General features: G+C 40.7%; 1 protein-coding gene across 2 annotated transcripts; it reads right to left on the reverse strand.

Annotated features, from left to right (window-relative positions):
* Positions 1-7,495: 7,495 nt before the first annotated feature.
* Positions 7,496-17,153, reverse strand: LOC307029982 (uncharacterized protein). 2 transcript variants are annotated; one of them, XM_079666192.1, is made up of 8 exons: positions 16,906-17,153; positions 16,414-16,474; positions 14,784-14,850; positions 14,469-14,542; positions 10,098-11,127; positions 9,090-9,242; positions 8,805-8,894; positions 7,496-8,140 (listed from the first exon to the last, which is right to left on the reverse strand). In XM_079666192.1, exons 5-8 carry the CDS (start codon positions 11,109-11,111, stop codon positions 7,832-7,834), a joined length of 1,566 nt encoding a protein of 521 aa, XP_079522318.1. In that variant the 5' UTR covers positions 11,112-11,127; positions 14,469-14,542; positions 14,784-14,850; positions 16,414-16,474; positions 16,906-17,153; the 3' UTR covers positions 7,496-7,831. The 2 variants fall into 2 exon arrangements, with proteins under 2 accessions (XP_079522318.1, XP_079522317.1); XM_079666191.1 differs by having other exon boundaries at positions 11,823-14,542.
* Between the last annotated feature and the right edge of the window lie 2,153 nt (positions 17,154-19,306).

Below are 19,306 nucleotides of genomic sequence, written 5' to 3' on the forward strand. Positions count from 1 at the left end.
CCCTTGTAGTCAGGATTTTATTTGAAATACGAGGAAAAAAAACACTACGGTTGTATGTATTCAATTTCTTCCACATTAAATATTTATTATACCACATACAGTACATACATACTATAGTCCTTTTTGACTGAGACAGACATTTGCTTATCATACTGTACTTAGTCTTTGAGCACATGGGTGTACTGTTTTTTTTCTTTTGTTATAAATTGAATGATATATGATTGCTGAATTTAGTAGACCAATAGGGCTGCCTGACATAATGTACATATACTTTCAGGAAATGCACATATTATAGATGAATCATATGACTTAAATGATACTCATCACCAGCTGTTTCAAAGCTGAAAACTGAAATCAAACTTTTCTATCGGTTTACGTTTGTGTTCAAAAAGTCCTTCCAGAATGATACAAATGAAAAAAAAACAAAGAAAGTTACCTGTGACTGCACCCTGATATATTTAATGTAAATGCATTGACTACTTCATGGAATGATTTATTGCAACAAGGATCGAGATTAGGCAGAAATGTTTAACTTGTCCTACTTCTAGTTGGTTCAACAGTTTACTGTGTGTGCGTGTGCGTGTGCGTGTGCGTGTGTGTGTGCGTGTGTGTGTGTGTGTGTGTGTGTGTGTGTGTGTGTGGTACTTAATGACAGCTGGTGCCCTAAAACAGTCGGACAGATATAAACAGATATTTTCTAGTTCATCTAAATCTAATTTAATGAACTAGAAAATAAAAGTCAAGTTGTTTATAAAATGGATCTTCCTTTTCTATAATTTTTAGTTGAAACCAAATCCTTGAAGGCATGACATATCACATAAAATAATTTCCTTTTTTTTTCTATGGATTTCAAGGCGGAGGCATGCCTTGAAATCTGGCGGAAAATATTTATTGCAATGTCAAGAAAGAGATTAAAGGCATGTTAAATAAGCATGGATAGGATATTATATTTTCAGGGTTATTTTTTTCAAGAATCTGTTATTAAATGAATGTGATAATGAACCCATAGTCAGATCTAAAACATATATAATGGCTTTCTGCTGTAGACTCGTTGATGTGAATACCTGTATCCTGTATTTCTGTTTTATTTTGTCTTGATCCCTGTTTGCTCGAGATGTTCAGATAGGACTTGAGAAGAAACAGATGTGTGTGAGGACACTTATTAAATCACTGTGTATTATTATTATTGGACCAGCCAAAGGTTTTATATTTTGACCTTGCAGAAGATTAAAGCGTTATAGTATTTTGTTCGAGGTAACGATGACAATGATAAATGAGTACTTTCATAACAAAATTACAACAAAAAAAGTGAAGGGGGGAACAGATTAAAAGCGGCTGTAAATAGGTGAATTTTGAGTGTGTGAATCGTCCTATCCCCCCAGGTGTTCTTGGACAGGGTGAGAGGTATGAGGGGGTGTCAGCTGATCTGAGGCTGCAGGTGTACGCCAGAGCACGAGGTCACTAGGGCAGAGGGGGCTAGGAATTTTTGGGATTCTTTCTTAGGGTTAGATGATGTCACATCATACTGCCTTTTCACCCTGTCTGAAACCAGAGCCCAGTCTGGATCTGTTGTGATTGGTCAGCCTCTTAGAGATGTCCCGCCCTTTAGCCTATCACATACAATGTGTTGGAGCGCTAGCCAATAGAAGCACACGTGTTACATAGTGAGGTCATTATGTCACAGAAGTAAACAAAGGAGTCCAATGGAGGACATTTTGCGATTTTAGTCATTTACATGCACAAAAACCTATATAACACACTACAGGAAAGGGAAAACCCAAATAAGTATAACGCCCCCTTTAACTTTGTTTGTGACCAGGGCTGTCAAGACTAAGTTAATTCAGTCTAAGTCAAGTCCCTTTGCAATTAAACACTGCATCATCTTAGCTTTCTTAAATAGCCCAGCAAGACAGTGCTAACAGCTAAACGCTAACACAGATTTTTGCTTAACATTAGAGAAATATCAGGAATTATTAGAAAAAGAATAATGCAGATTTCTCCGATCGTACATTTTCACTGATTATTATCTGTCGATAGCGATCAGCAGCCCACCAAACAGCATTCTTAGTCGAAAAAAAACCTAATTCACTGAGTTAGAAAACATATCCAACTCTACACACTGTTTTTCCAGCTGTGTCTCTCTGAACGTTGAGCTGCTCAGCTGCCAAGAACAACTCGCCGGTCCTCACAGGCTTCACCTCAGCAGCTCTGTGTCCCTGTTGATAGGCAGCACTGACTAAGATGGGACTGAATACACACTTTTGCTTTTAAACATCACATCAGGGTAAATTATGAATTGGGACAGTTCCTGCTACAGTACAAATGTAGCTCAAGTCTTATGAACATCTTTATAATTTATATACATACGCTTTGGTGTGGTGAGTTTTGTTCAGTACATTTACTCAAGTGTACTTATGTACAACTTTGAGGTATTAGTACTATTATGCATTTTATGCTGCTTTGTACTCCTACTCCACTACAATTCAGAGGTAAATATTGTACTTTTACTTAAAGGTACTACATTTATGTAGTACCTTTAGTTATTTTGCAGATAAAGATAAGTGATAAGCAATATGATCAACACTTAAGAGCCTTTAGATACACCTGGAGTAAATGCACACCTTTACCAACTTGATAAACACATCAATAATTATAACCAAAACATATAATATGACTCTGAAATTGACTAATCTGCATAATGAGTACTTTTACTCTTTGGTACTTCATTAAATGCCAATACTGCCGTACTTTTACTTGAGTTACATTGAATTCCCGACTTTTACTTGTAACAGAGTATTATACTTTTTTACTTTTACTTAAGTACAATATTTTAGTACTTCTTCAACCTGTGACTGAATGCACTTCCTGGGTTAATGTAATATGTTAATCTACTCTAATATGACCAGATCATTCAATATCCAAACAAACACCTAATGTGTACTCATAAATCTCGTACACACTACAACAACTGTCTTAGGACCCTTTTAGCTGGCAGCAACATGTGAACCCCCCCCCCTCTCACTGAATCACCTCGCCAAGGTCAGACCTGAGCTCTGTGCTCATAATTACCTCTGAGGGTAATTAGTTTCCACAGCCCGGGGTCTCTGGGCCCCTCTGCACACCTTTACTCTGTCACATGGGCCCCGGCAAAAAAAATGAAGGGCTTCGTATGCTGGGTTTAGCGAGGCCCCATGATCTATAATAGGGTTCCCTTTGGAGCAGTGCTAGATGTGTGAGTGTGTGTCGAGAAGCACAAAGTGCGTTACCATGGAACCTAATGATGTCTCTTTCTTTCCCAAAGACAGTATCACAATGTTAACGGTGAGGGGAAATCATTAGCCTTCACGCATTTAATGAAAGTCAAAGATTAAGTCAGCCATTCTTAAGAGAGGGATATTATTCAGCCCACAGACTCTGGGCATCATTAATAAACCTCTCCCTGCGCTTTCCGGTTTTTTCTTCCTATTGGCCACATGTGGGTACTTTCAGCGTGTTGTGATTCCTTTTTCCCCTTCAGCAGAGGAGAAAGACTTCTGAACAGAGGTCAGAGAAGTATATTCTAGTTAAAGCAGACATACCAGAGTGTAGGAATACTCTTTTACAAGTGAAAGTCCTGCATTTAAAATGTTACTTAATTAAAAGTACAAAAGTATTGGCATCAAAATGTACTTAAAGTACCAAAAGTACTTATTATCGAAATTGGCCTTTTCCAGAATAATATATGTAGTGGCCGTTTGTCCTAAACTTAAACTCAAAATAAGTTAAAACCTTCAAACGGATCACTTCTGGCACCCTGGGCAGGTAATGTACGCAGTGTAGAAAGTCAACCAATTTCCAGGCATGGGTTCTGTCGTTGAGGCTGGTTTTATTGTTTTCTCGGTCACAAACAATTCTTTCTCCTTGTACAAACAATCCTCTCTCGTGCTGGTAAAAAACCATGTGCCCATTACCCAGGTGCAAAAACAGGTGGTCTGCCACTTCCTGCTTATATACACCCTTACCTGTGCTCACCACTACCCCCAGGTGTCTAAACCAAAAATCACACTAAATAAATTAACCCAAATAAAGACTAACATATAAAGCAAAGAAATTAACTAAACAAATTATTATTAACTTAACAAAATATTACCACAAATATATACTTCTAATGTGAGCAAAATCATAATAAACAAATTAAATGACAAACTACAATTACTATATGCAAAAGACTGTGTAGCTCTAACACTCCGGCCCCTAATTGGGCATTTATCACAATTACTAGACTTAAAAAACATGGAGCTACACACTAAACATGCATTCTCAGGCACTGATGTCTTCTCTGGCAAACCTATGAAGGAAAGGTGTTATTGATGGAAAGAGACAGAGAGAGAGGCAAAGAGAAAGATAGAGAGTCCATGCGGTCACAGTGTTGCCTCCAGCAGCAGGCACAGCTTCGTCACAGGCCTCTCCAGGATACTGGTCTTTGTTTGGAGACGCACAGAGCGCACATGGCCATTCACATCTGCTCTGACTTCTAAAACTCTCCCCATCATCCAAGATCCTCTTGGGGCTGTAGCGTCTGCCACAAGAACAACATCTCCAGGTATGAGGTTTCTTCTTAGTGCTGTCCATTTTTGTCTCTGTTGCATCAATGGCAGGTACTCAGAAACCCACCTCTTCCAGAAGAGTTGCGCCATGTACTGTATCTGCTTCCATCTTCTCCTAACATACAAATCATTTCTGTCAAACAGTCCTGGTGGCATAACTGGTTTGTTTTTCAACAACAGAACATGATTCGGAGTAAGGGCTTCCAAGTCATTCGCATCACCTGAGGCCTTTGTGATAGGTCTATCATTCAATATTGCCTCAACTTCACAAAACATTGTTTGGAGTCCTTCATCGTCCAAGGTTTGCTGTTTAAGGACTGAGTTAAGCACATTCTTCACTGAGCGAATCAGGCGCTCCCAAACACCACCTTGATGTGAAGCTGATGGGGTGTTGAATCTCCATTCTATGCCGTCCTGAAGAAGGGCTCCTTGGATTTTGTCATGATTCAGAGCAATCATATTCTCCTTGAGCTCACGGCTAGCTCCAATAAAGTTGGTTCCATTGTCAGACCTGAGAGTGGAGACTGGGCCTCGTCTGCAGATGAATCTTCTCACTGAATTTATACAGGAGTCCGTATCCAGCGTGTGTGCTACTTCCAAGTGTACAGCGCGGCTGGTCATACATGTGAAGAGCACTCCATATCTTTTGAGAAGACCCCTGCCTCTTTTAACTTCAATGGGCCCAAAATAATCAACGCCAACATGAGTGAAGGGAGCTTCATCAGGCAACACTCTCTCGACAGGTAAGTCAGACATTTTTTGTTCAAGGAGTCTTCCTCTTTGGCGTCGGCAAACTACACAATCTGATATGACTTTTCTGGCAGCAGAGTTTGCATTTATAATCCAATACTTCCGCATTAATCTGGACAATATGTAGTTTCTTCCAGCATGACCTAGCTGCTGATGAATGTGGATACATGCAGGTCTTTGGACAGAATAGCAGGACGTTTAGATTCAACTGGCAGCGAGGACTTGCTAAGCCGACCGCCAACTCTGAGGATCTCACCTTCCATCACTGGGTCCAATCTGTACAGGGGACTGTCTTTGGATATGGTTTTCACACCACTCTGCAGCGAGGTGATTTCCTCCTTGAACCGTTGATGTTGCACATACTGGATGATTGTCAGCTCTGCTCTGGTCACATCTTGAGGTATCAGACTCTGTCCTTTAAGTGTAGACTTAAAGCTCTTCATTTGGCTTTTAACCTGTTGTTGACTGAGTTCAGCAGAAGCACAAAGCTCCTTTCTCTTATGTCCCAATAACACAAGAGTCTCCTTGAACTTAAGAAGCCAAGCAACAGCTACTTGCAGTCTCTTCCAAGATGAAAAGTGATGAATCAGGTGGCTCATAGCATTGTCTGTGTCTTTAACAACAGCATTCACAGTCAAGTCCCTTTTCATCTCAGGGTCAGCACCAGGGATCATCTGAACATCTACGTCCAATTTAGGCCATTCATCCTCGGACTTGTAGAGGAAATCAGGTCCCATCATCCATCTCCTTCCATTCAGGAGGTCCTCTGCCCTCATTCCTCTTGACGCCTCATCTGCAGGGTTCTCCTTAGTCCCTACATACCTCCACTGGTCAACATCAGTTGCCTCTCTGATGACTGCAATTCGATTGGCCACAAAAGTATGGAATCGCCGGCTTTCATTGCATATGTATTTCAGGACTGTTGTGCTGTCGGTCCAAAAAACAGATTTCTCCAGCTTAATCTGCAATTCCTTTCGTAGCATGCGGTCTACTCTAACAGCGAGCACTGCAGCTGTGAGCTCCAAACGAGGAATTGTCATTTGCTTCAGTGGAGCAACTCTGGCCTTCCCCAGAGTAAAAGCAACATGCACTTTATTGTCCTTTTCCAGTCTTAAATACGATACAGTTCCATACCCGACCTCACTGGCATCAGAGAAGTGATGAAGCCGAACAGTGACAGGGTTGCTAAAGTCTTTAGGCTTGACACAGCGATCAATCTTGAACTCCGCCACCTTGTGGAGATCTTCCAACCAGCCAGCCCATTGCTTGGAGAGAACATGGGGAATAGCTTCATCCCATCCAAGATTTTTTCTGCACAATTCTTGCAGTAACATCTTAGCCATCATGCTGAATGGAGCAAGGAAGCCTAATGGGTCGTAGAGGGAGCTGACCACTGAAAGAATTCCTCTTCTCGTCTGCGGTCGCTCTTGTAGAGAGGCCTTAAATCCAAATTGGTCCGTTTCAACGTGCCACTGTAGTCCTAATGTACGCTCAACAGGAAGTTGATCTGTATCCAAATCCAGGTCCATCATGTCCTTTGCTCTTTGGTCTTCGCTGACAGAGCGTAGCACTGCACGACTGTTACTGGCCCACTTTGACAGAGTGAATCCTCCTTTGTGCAAGAGTGCAGTTAAATCATGAATCATTTTCCTAGCTTCCTCTTCTGAGGCCACTGAACGGAGGCAGTCATCGACATAAAAGTTGGTTTTCACTGTACACTGAAAAAAAGAACACATTGGATTTACTCAATTCAATTGTGGACATTTGTTGCACACAAATAATTTGCTTTGGCAGCAACCTATAGAATTGTTTTAAATCAACACAAACGATTTATGTCCAATCAACGCAATTACTTTGTGTTGATTCAAAGTTATTGAAATGTGTTTCAATAAAGTAAATTAAACACTTTCATCATTTTACTCCAACCCATGTTGATCACTTTATTCAAACACAATTCAATCCCTTTTATTCCAACACTATTTGATCACATAACTCTAGCAATATTTGTTATTTTAATATTCCCATGTCTATTACATGTTTTCAGAATTGTAATTTTTTTTGTTATACATTATATTTATAAATATAATTTTATGTAAATATGAAACAGATTTTAAAAGTAAACATAACCCACTTTTTTTGCATTGAAAACGATTAGAAAGTTTTGTTTCAAGACCTTTATTCAAGAACCTGGAGATTAAATAATCACTCAAGTCTTTCCAAAACTAATCTCCAATTTGAGAAGTACAAATATTAAAAAGGACCTTACATATCGTTTAGCAATTTCGTTACAACAACGTAAACAAAAAAACAATATATATATATATATATATAAATAAAGCATCCCCTGCTTTTTATAAGGCATCAATAACTGCGATGGTGGGAGAACCAGCCACACCACTCAGTCCAGGAATGTATACTCTGCATCTCAACTACAAGAACAGTGTAGGAACAGCGAGCCGTGAACATGGACAGTGAACATGGACAGTGAGCTCTCTTCACTCGTGCATTTTCCTCTTCAAGTTTTGGGCCTTTCTTGAAAGGTCAGATGCATCCACCTCCATTATAAGCTTCTGAATAACTTCTAAGGTGTTGCGGAGCTTCAACGGGTAATTCATGTTTAGGGCATACATGAGTCCAAACAGCATTACAGCTGCAAGAGCCACATTCTCCAGATCCTGAAGCACCACCACACCCTCGAGGATAACTCCGACATCAGAATAGTCACTGCTGGGAGTCTCTCTGGCAACATAGATCCCCACTGTTGTTTCTTCTACCTCACGTAGTGTGTTGGCCTCAGTCATGTCCTGGTGGAAGATAAATTATTTCTTTAAGGATAAGATTTTTTTTACTCGGACCTCATTAAGACACAATTTGCTTATTTGACTCTACTGTGGCACTACACTAATTAGCACAATGCTTGCGAAGAAGAATACCTGGTTTGTTTTCACCTGTGGGTTTCACCAGCCTGGCTATCAGATTGTAGGTTGTACATTAAATTGAGTGAATGGTAATTATTATTGGTAATATATATATCAGCGACTTTAAAAAGAGGAGAAGGTTGGAGAGAATAGACAGGTGAAATGAAATGACACCAAATGCTGGAGACTAATGAGCAAAGCATTAGGTACTACTCCTGATTCATAATTCATCCTATGTGATGTAATATAAGCCCTACAGGTGGAAGATACTGCAGCCTGAGGAGGATAGAGCTGTCCTTAAGACTATTGCATTAGTATTTGAATGTGTTTCTGGAATCAGAAGAACACAAATCATGATAGACCATGTTAATTCTAACAAAACCAATTATAATATCAATTTCAGGAAGACAGCTAAGTAACATGTCTGGTAATATGGTCTGGTATATCTGGTCAAATGAGGTTCTTTTAACTGAGGCTATTTTTCTTCTTAAAAACATGTTCAAACTAACTTCTTTTTTGTATGTGGCCTACTACTTTAGCACACACTCACCATGTACTCCTTCACCAGATCCTCAGGATCCTCATTGAGGTAGATGCAGAGTCCTTTAATGAGGCACTCCCTGTCAGCATCGATGTCTTCCTTAAGGATTAAAACAAAGAATATAGGGACATTTTAATCAAATTGAACCTATGGAGTGGTCACATTTTGGGATAATTTACCATTGTAATTGATTTTAGACTGACCTAATGCCAAAAAGGAAATATTATATATATATACACACACACACACACACACACATATCTACACATATACACACAGTTCAAAAGTTCTTACCGTCATCATGGCAGCCATGTCTTTTAACTTCTTGCCCTGCTGCCCCGATTTTTTCGAGAACACCCTCAGCAGACTTGCGGAGTGTAGGTCAAGCTGTGACAGGAACCTTGACTGTAGAGCCATAGTTGTAATCCGCTTGAACTCTGCGTTAACCTGAAAAAAAAATGAAACCATTTTTTAACAACACGGCCCACTGACATACACACATTTGTTTCATTAAACTTACAGCTGCCAATCACATAACTGTATGCACTATGCATGTTTGCTCAGCATTTGATTTCGGCTATGGAATATTGGGTGTGAATGCTGAAAGCATTTTGCTCTACCGAGATGTAATCCAGCTTGACGCGATCTGATATATTTTAGACAAACTTATTTTTTTAGGCGGCTTTGATGTAGTGCTAACTTATACAATCATATTCGCCACAGTAGATACGAGATTTGGACCTGAAAATCGCCAATAATATGTTTGTGAATGTGTGACGAATCTGATGACAGAGGCAGACCACAACTGTTGTGTTCGGTAAACACAACATGTGGAAACCAGTTAGTCTGAAAACCAGTAGGGACATGACACCAGCAGTATGTGCTGTGTGTTTCTGTTCTCAAGGAGGTTTAATAAGAACTTGTGCTAAACAAAACTTGCAGTCATTTTAATTTATGACGTTATCACGGTATTTTTCCTTTTAACTCTAAGCCCAAATTCCTCGCTAAATAAATGTTCCTCCTCCTCAATCCTATTTTTTTCGGCCCCCGGGATGACGGACATCCTTAAACTCAAGCCCTACTCATCTGCTTCAATCATGTTCCCACTTTTTCAAATATTCCTACTACTTCACCTTCTTCTTACACATTTAAGCCAGCAATGCAGTGAAGCATCAGCTTTTCAACATCCAGCATTCATTTGCACCTACTTCTGAACAACATCGTAATGGGGCCAAGCTTTACTCTAACAGTTGCATATACCATCTACAGCACAAAAAGTTACACCATTATCTTTGTACTCACCTCCATTACACCAAAGAGAGCTGGCCATCTCTCTTGTACATCACTGGTCATGGGAACATCACTAATGACTTCTTGTCTTCTCAATGCAAATGTTTTCTCCATTTTAGCCTTAACTGTCTCTCTGTTATTACGCTTCTTGTAATCTGAAAGGAGTTCAACCCTCATCTTCTCCAAGGACTGGGCGCATTCTCCAAGTGGAAAGTCAGGGCAGTAGGCCACTTCACCCCTCTTTGGTTTCTTAACTTTAAAAGCAGGAGAACGTTTCCCTTCTGGTTTATGTTTCAAAGTATTTACACATACTTCAGGACATCCCACTTTCCGGAGATGTGTGCGGTAGTTGGACAACTTGTATTTGAGACTAGTCTTCCATCCCCCATAGCCAGAGGCTGAGCCTTTTTCTTGTAAACATGGATGCTTCATGACGAGCGCCTCTGCAACTTGGTCAAACTCCCTGTCCGTGGCGTAGACTTTGTGCTTAACTACCTCCTGAATCAACCCCTCTAGTATATCAGACTTGAGCTTTGAATCAGGGATCAACAGTGTCCCTTCTTCTCTGAGAACTCTGTGGGCCTTTTCAAGCTTAATCTCTGCATCATACGAAAAACGGGGAACATGGAACACACCTGGCCATGAAGACCGTGAAGAAGTGGACTCTGGAGATGTGAGAATCCCGGTGCTGTCGCCTAGAGAAGATGTGGTGTCATCAGGATGACTGGTTGGTGGAAAGGAGCAACTGTCCACACATTGATCTGCATCAGCATTGAGAGGTCTGCATGATGTGTATATGACCTTGACTGTAGCTTTGTCTTGTATTTCTCCCATGGAAGTTAAGTTCATAAATTCATCGCCAAAAAGCGTGTCCATGAACTGCAGCCGAAAGGGTTCCTTTATATTACACTGAGTCTTTATCTCATTCTCCAGTTCATTCACAGTTGAAGGCAGGCCAGCAGAAATCACCACCCTCTGACAGCTGTCAGCCCCTAGGATTACTATGAGAACAGCTGATGTCATCATGGTCTTTCTTCACCGTCTGTTAGGAAAGAGAGTATATAAACAATAAAAGGTTTAGAATTAGTTTTATTTCAAGTACATGGGGCTTGGTAGAAGAGTGAATGCTTGTCATTTTTTAAAAGGGTTCATTGTGAAGAACAATAACAATGTTATTGGACCAATGTATAGGGTTGGGTACTGTTCACATTTGAACCCATAGATATAAACAATAGATGGCTCACCCATGCTGCTGGCCAATGGAGACCGACGTTGCAACATGGCCGCCATCTTGCTGCAGTCAGCTCGCTCATTCATAACATTATGGTTTACTATTTAAATAACCATAGTTTGCTCAATTTTCAAACGGGTTGGTTTGTTATAAACATCAAAGATGTAGTTATGGTACTGCATACTTATAATTATGATTTTTTTTTCAACATGTCTTGTTGTCTCCTGTATCATAGCCATGCTAATAACGTTTATAATAAACCAAACCGTTTGTAAATCAGTCAAGATTTCAGCGAGTTAAGAGTATTTTTGTGCAGATCACTCACCTTACAACAGTAGCTGGTGACTGCAGCAAGATGGCGGCCGGTGAGCTACGCTGGAAAATCTCCCATGAGCCATCTAATGTTTATATATATATGTGTTTGAACCGATACCAGTACCCAACGGTACCTATTCTCTGTACTTTAGTCTGTACCTGCCCAAGCAGTGTTTAATTTGTTGCTTTACCTCAGACACAGATTGATCTCTTCAAGGTCACCATCCGCACACATCCAACCAGATAGGCGGCCAAGGGATACTCATCGACCAGTTCACAGACTTCCACAAGAGCAAGTTCTCGTGACGGAGATGGAGTCACCTCAAAGGCTCTGTAGTGCTCACTATACCATCCACACAGCAGTTTCAAGACAAAAAACACTCTCTGATGCAAAATGCATATTTGATGGATTTCCCCAAATTCGGGCAAGCCACCTTCCGACCCATGGACAACTACCATACCTGTCCTGTAGTTTATTCCCTTGCTCCAAACATTTTTTGCAAGGTGTATTTCAGATATGTCAGGATCTTTCTGTTTAAAAGCTTGAACTAGCTCCTCCTTCAAAACATCTAAGGGGACAGAAGATACATCTGAGACATCCAGCATTTGTTTATCAATACTTGGAGACGACAAGTGGTAGCCAATCATAAACTGATGTTTCACAGCCAGAGATAGGGGCACGTTTTTAAAGCAACTGGTGTGTTTGATTATGTTTTTAAAGAAACTGTGCTTTGCCTCAAACCTCATAGTCCAAAGTCCCACAAGAGGCCCAAAAAACCTTATTAGTTGTGGATAATGTTCTATGTAGTGGTGTTTGGGACGCAGTCTATTGTTAGGAAAAACCTCTTGATACCTTTGTCTATGGTCTGAAATTTTGCTCTCAAGGTATGCAATAGACTCGTCGTTGTGAACTGGGGAAACCACAAGCTCAGCAATCTGTTTTAGGTCCAACAAGACCTGCCATGCTGGATCATGCTCAGGAATCTTAGGCCCAATTATAAATGGGAGCAATCTTAACAAGCACCAGTTTTCATGGGCATTACCACCTATGGTTTTCCTGTGTGAGAGATTTTGTGGCAAAATATGAGGCTTATTTGTTTTGTCTGTCCACTTGTATGGGAAATGTAGAATGGAATTGTTAATATCTTCCAAGGTTATGTACTTCTTTGAGATTAGAAATGTTAGACAATGTGCTATTTCAACAGGCACAATGCCTTCAAAGAGATCGTGGGCAATGTCAGGAGGATAGCCACTGATGACATTAAAATGAGAAAGCGCTTTAGTCAAAGGACAAGCTCTTTTAACTCCAAAACAGCTGCTGCCACTATCTAGGGCTGTTCTGACATGAGTGTCATGTATTTCTTTTGTTCTGAGGCTGAAAGTTCCTGCTCTAACCTCATTTGATGCAATGTCTGAAGCTGTTGCAGTACAAAAACGACAAAAATAGGTGCCTGAAAAATTCTCAACAAAACCCGCTAATCCATGAGCTCCTAAATTGTCTGCAGCAATAGTTTGAACTGTACCTTTGAGCGATGTTCCCAGTTGTGCGACAAAAATTCCATCAACTTCCAAAGACCTGAGATCACGTAGAAGTGGCTCTAAAACCTTGTCATAGCCATAGGTCTTAACATTGTCTGTTTTGCACAAAATAGCTAAGTAAATGGAGGACAAAGAGGAATGAGACCCTGGGGGTAGGTTACTCAGCACCCAGTACACAGCACAAAGTTTGTGGGTTTTACGGGAGGTGCCAAGAGGGTTACAGACCTCAAAGTCATCAACATACAAACCAATAGATACCCTTAACTCTTGACCTGACAATAAACTGTTTTGCTTACAATGCAGACCATCCCTGAAACACTTGTACACAATTTCTTTTGCTGTCTCTGTTTCCCTTTGCGTTTTGTGACTACAAACTAACTTGTCCACAATATCTTTCCTATTCAACAGCACCTGTAGAGATTCAAGAATGGGGACATACTGGAAGGTTTTCTTCTCTTTAGCATCCAAAATACATTCAACTGGTTCAACAATATTAAAGTTTGCCTTGTAATACTGCTTACGTTGATATGTAGAACTCAAAGGACCACCCTTCTCTATGGCTTTATTTATAGGATTCGCAGTGCACAGAGAAGTGGTTATTTCCTCTATGATAGCTCTGTCAACCTGGAGTTTGTGCTTCTGAAAAATATCAACTAGAACGCCATCAGTGTGGGAACTCGAGAGAGAGCTAGTTAAGTTGTGAAGCTCTAGCAAAAAATCATTGATTGCTGTGCTTGGTACATGGGTTAAATGTTCCAACTTTAACAAAGCTGCTGCAAAAGTTTGTTCAATTACATTTGGAAGGTCATTCGGGGCATAAACACTGCAATCTGGTTGTGCATCAGAGTATGCCTCACCTATTTCATCATCTGAAGTATTTTGCGCAGATTCCAGAGAAACAAAGGTGGTTGATGTCACAATTTCTGGTTTAAAATCTGTAATTGAATAATAAGTATGTTTTCTGCTCCAGTGGGATTTAAATGTTCCGTAGATATTTGTTTGAAAGTTGCAATCTAAAAACATGCAAGTTACAACCTCATTTTTGTTAAGGTGTGCATTAATGTGAGCCCAGTAATACCTTTCCGAGACAAGATCCTTACAAGGACATAACTGGCACCTAAATATACAGCTCTTGGATTGATGACTGGTTTTAGTCACATGAAATCTATTCAAATGAATTAAAAGCGCATTCCACGTTTTAAAAGTGCAGGGGCAGCTTACATATACACAAGGAAAACGATTATTATTCCCATAATATCTATGTTTCACTCGATAATGTTTTAATATTTGGGACCTACTTGGTAAAACTGAGGGGCAGGCCTTACAACGCCACATTCACAGCAACATTCTGGCAAACTTGCAGCACCATTCACTGCAAAAGACAAATGGAAACAAAGAAGGATTAATGTCTAATGAGAACATTCTGACAAAAATGTAAGACAAGCTGTCAAAATGAAATAACAAACATCAATCAATAATAAAATGGGGAAGGTCTAAGTAACAGTAGTGACACAACTGTTTATAAAAAGCATTTCAAAAAGTATGACACATCACACAATGGCCAATCACACCGAGTGGGACAGGGTTAAACCAAAATACAATTGTATTCTCACCACATCAATTTGAGCCCACAGTAAAAGCGCCGACTCCAGACACGCACAGAGTTCGCGTTTCAATCTGCTGCAACAAAGAGCAACACAAAAAACACTTATACAATGCAAAACAGTATTTCTATAGACAAAAATTGTAAATACTCTAGTCTACACATACGGGAAGTAGGGGTTCTGGAGGTGCTGCAGCACCCCCTGTTGGTGAATGGTGTACATTTTTTAATGGTTACTATTATGTTCATGTTACTGTTGAAATCTCTCCCCACTTTTGGCCTCACCCCCTAAGTAAAATGACTTCCCACGGCTATGACTCTACAGGTCAACAGATTATGTTATTTTGAGGGATGATGCCAATCTTTTTTATAGCAGATCAACAAATAGCCAATATACATGTCTGCATCTGAAAATGTAAATGACACCATTGCTCCCTTCAATGTACATGTATATATACGGCTGGGTACCTACCGAAATAATCTGGTACCAAGTAGTATCGACTTCTCAAGTCAAAGGATACCTATCCTTATCATAATAATCACTGCTACATGGGGCACTGGGAAAGTCAAATGATGTCAGTCTGCATAATAATTAACCATGTGCTGCATAATAATTAGCCATGTGCTTCTGGTAACTAGAGCATATAGCCTGTCTGTATCCCCTAGAATGACGCACAAACATATATGCCCTAAAGCTGATGCACCGGACTGCTAACCATGCTAAGCCGTTAGCCCTTAAGTAGCCGTTAGCCCCGTTAGTACCTGTTAACTGTGTTCGTTATTCTCCCGACCAGGAGAGAAGCTTTAAAATAGGAGACTAAATGGAGTCTCTCTGAAAGTTCAATTGGGTACTTTAATTTAAAAAGGCGCGGGTTGGTCACAAGCATGATATTGTTCAGTCAGACAAACAGCTGTGATCTGGCTCTCCTCAATAGGGAAGAGAAGAGAATAGATCTCTCCTCCGGTGCTGTTTATATATCCTCTGCTGGCTCCTCCCCGCCAGCCGGCTCACCTCGTCTCCAATGTCCGTTATTGCATTTAAACAGAGGATAGGTTCTTTTCACATTCAATATATGCTTAACACGCCGTTTCTCCTCATATTCTCTTTCATCACTTTTCATTTAACACATTCTAAACGCTGTAATCAATACTCTAAACAATACTTCTCGGCTCGTTTGGTTTCCGGTCATTCCGGATGTTGTCACATGCTACTCTCGTCTGTAAACAATAATGTATTCAAATAAACTGTACCTTCATTTAATATTCAGCATGGTAGTACCTCGACATCTACAGTTGTAGTGTTAAATCAGTAGGCTTCGGTTTGCACCACTCCATATCATTTCGCTACTAAATTCACCTCTTTAGGAAATCGTATATTAGCCACATGCTAAATGCTAACCGGAGATGAAGGATTTTCAGAATAAAAGCTTAACTGCTTGTGCACAAGAATTTCTGGTTTTTCAGTATAAAAGAGCATTAAAACTGACGGCATGTTTAAACTACATTTCCCCATTAAAACATTGATTTTAATTTCTAACATACCCCAATCAGGTTTTAAGGGTAGCCTACTGGTATCATAATTCTGATAAACGATACCCACACTTCTAATCCTGTTATTTACAGATAAAATACATACTCACCACAGAACTTGAGCCACAGCAGAGGCACTACGGTCGTCTGACGGCAATCTACAGCAGCAATCTGCAGCAGCAACAACAGCATTGACATTAAAAAAGTATTGCCGTTTTTCCCTTGCTAAAATTTAGCATAACTTTGGAGCGTGGCTTGGTTAAAAAGTGAGCGCCCCAGCCTCTTAATTAAAAGACAGTAATGTAAACTCGTACTGCTCGTTGACCAAAGCTTTCGTTTGAAAGCTAACGTTAATCCTAATGCGACGTTAGCTAACAATGGCTAAATTAACAGATAGCATTAAGTAACTACGAACCAACACCTTGCGGCGGGCCCCACCCGCCATTTTCAAAGAGGAAACGTAGCACATGGTAATTCAACAGCACGAGAGCAAATAACTTCATGACAGTTCATTAACTTATGTTGGTGACTTTCAATGCATTATATTACATATAGTTACGCATTAACTAATATTCCAATGTACTCCAACCATCCATACTTACCGATCCAAGCTGGGTAATGGCGGGACAGAGCTGCCTTCCTTGCTGCTGTCTTCTTCCACAAAGAAATGCATTGCGCGATTTCGCGGGGTATATTGCGGTGGAATTGATACATTTATTTGATTGACTCATTTTATCCCAACATGACCTAAACAAGTTCATGTACTCTCTCCACATAAAATGTAGATTCTACTCAATACTATTACATTTTGCTTCGGAACATGAGGCAATTGTATAACATTCACACAATAGGCTTGGATAAATCCAACAGATGGCCAGTCCCCCTTTTTTCAGTGTACTCACAACCTCTGGAGGGAAGTGTTCTGCGTTGTCCTCTGCAGTCCTCCTCAAGCCATAGTTGGCACAGCCTGGCGATGATGCAGCTCCAAATAAATGCACCTTCATGCGCTATTCCTGTGGTGCCTGTGCGGTGTCACCATTTGGCCACCAAAGGAAGCGGAGAAAGTTGGTGTGCTTATCTGAGACATGAACCTGATGAAACATGGATTGGATGTCGGCCACAATTGCAATAGGCTCCTGCCTAAATCGGACAAGAACTCCAATGAGGCTGTTAGTAAGATCAGGGCCTTGCAAAAGCTGGCTGTTGAGTGATGTTCCTTTGTATGAGGCTGCACAGTCAAACACAACTCTGAGCTTGCCCTTCTGAGGATGATACACCCCATGGTGAGGGATGTACCAAACGTTCCCATTGTTCTGTGTCAGCTGGTCAAGAGGCACTGGTTCAGCATGTTGCTGTGTTATCATTTCACTTAGGAACGTAGTATATTCTTCCTTAGACAGACTGTTCCTATCAAACTTTCTTTTCAGGCTACCCAAGCGCTGTTCTGTAACATAACGATTATCTGGCAGAGTTACATTTTCTTTTCTGAATGGCAGGTCAATGCAATAATGGCCTCCAATTAGTTTTGCTGTGCTACTAACAATATCCATGAACTTAATGTCTTCTCTGGACATTTCCAACTGCTCTTCTGACGACCTCTCATTGAAGTCATGGTTATATTGTTGTACAAGCATTTCTTGCAGGTGTTCAACAGAGATATGGTTTGCTGATACGGAAGAATAGCCACTCTTACTTCTGCAGCCTCCACCATGAAGAGGACCATTAAGGACCCAGCCAACTCTGGTTCTGACAGCATAAGGCCCTTCATTCTGGCTGTTTATCACCTCCCACGGCTCCAAGACCTTCGGGGCGTCAGTTCCAATAAGCAGGGCAACACTTGCATGAATGTCATAGAGTTTTACATCCTTCAAATACAGCCATGGATCAAGATCTGCTTGTCGTGGAATGTTAAGAGTAGACACAGGCATAGTTCTTTGAGTTAAAACATCAGGAAGCTCTATAAAATCTTCAGCACCCATACCAGACACTTCAAGACCCGACAAAACGTGAGTATCCACAACTTTTCGTTGTCCCATTGTTTTTAACAGGATGCTTGTCTTCTTACCCCGCAAATCCAGTCTTTTTGCCATGGCTTCAGTACAAAATGTGCCGGAACTGCCCGGATCCAAGAAAGCATATGTATGCATGGTCTTGTTTGTCAGTTTACTTCTGACCTTTACTGCAACAATTGAAAAGGTGGAATCATCTTCCACACCGGCCCCAATGTGGCCACACGTCTGAGAGGTTACATTTGGCTCATTTGGAGGACTCAGAGAAGGTTTGGCTTGTTTTTCGGATGTGCCTTTATCCGGTCTTTCAATGTGGAGGACTCCAGGGTGTTTCTGGTGACATACATAACAATCCAATCGACTCCTGCAGTCTTTGCTTGTATGGCCTACCTTCAGGCAACCGAAACAAATGCCCTTGTCCTTGATGAAGCTGATCTTTTCCCGCTGTACTTTGGCCTTAAACTGCCAGCACTGATCCAGTGTGTGGCTCCTCTGCAGGCAGAACAGACAGCAATGAGTGGAGGTGATTTTATTAGTATATCCTGCAGGCCGTGCCATAGCGTCTTCCCTCATAGGAGTGACATTTGTAGCGTAGCTGCTTCCCTTCCTTCTGTCTCCTGGCTGGCTGCTTTTGATGACTTTGGGGATATTATGTTGAGAGTCTTGGATGTTTCCAAAAACTGGATCTGAGGCAACTTTCACTTGTTTCTCAATACAATTTACGAGATCGATGAATGTAGCCCTCTCCCCCCTTCTTTCCTTCAGATCACATGCAACATTCCTCCATTTTTCTCTCAGTTTGTAAGGAAGTTTTAAAATGATGCTTCTCATGTTAGATGGTAAGTCCAGTTCCCTCATATACCTCACTTGTTCTGTTAGATTTGTACATCCTCGGAGAAACAGAGCGAATGATTGTAATCCTTTGACATCTTCACTTTTAATAGGGGTCCAGTTAAATATTTTCTCCATATAAGCATATGCAACTTTATGTTCA

Source organism: Notothenia rossii (genome assembly GCF_949606895.1).
Source record: "Notothenia rossii genome assembly, chromosome: 2".
Classification (NCBI taxonomy): Eukaryota; Metazoa; Chordata; class Actinopteri; order Perciformes; family Nototheniidae; genus Notothenia; species Notothenia rossii.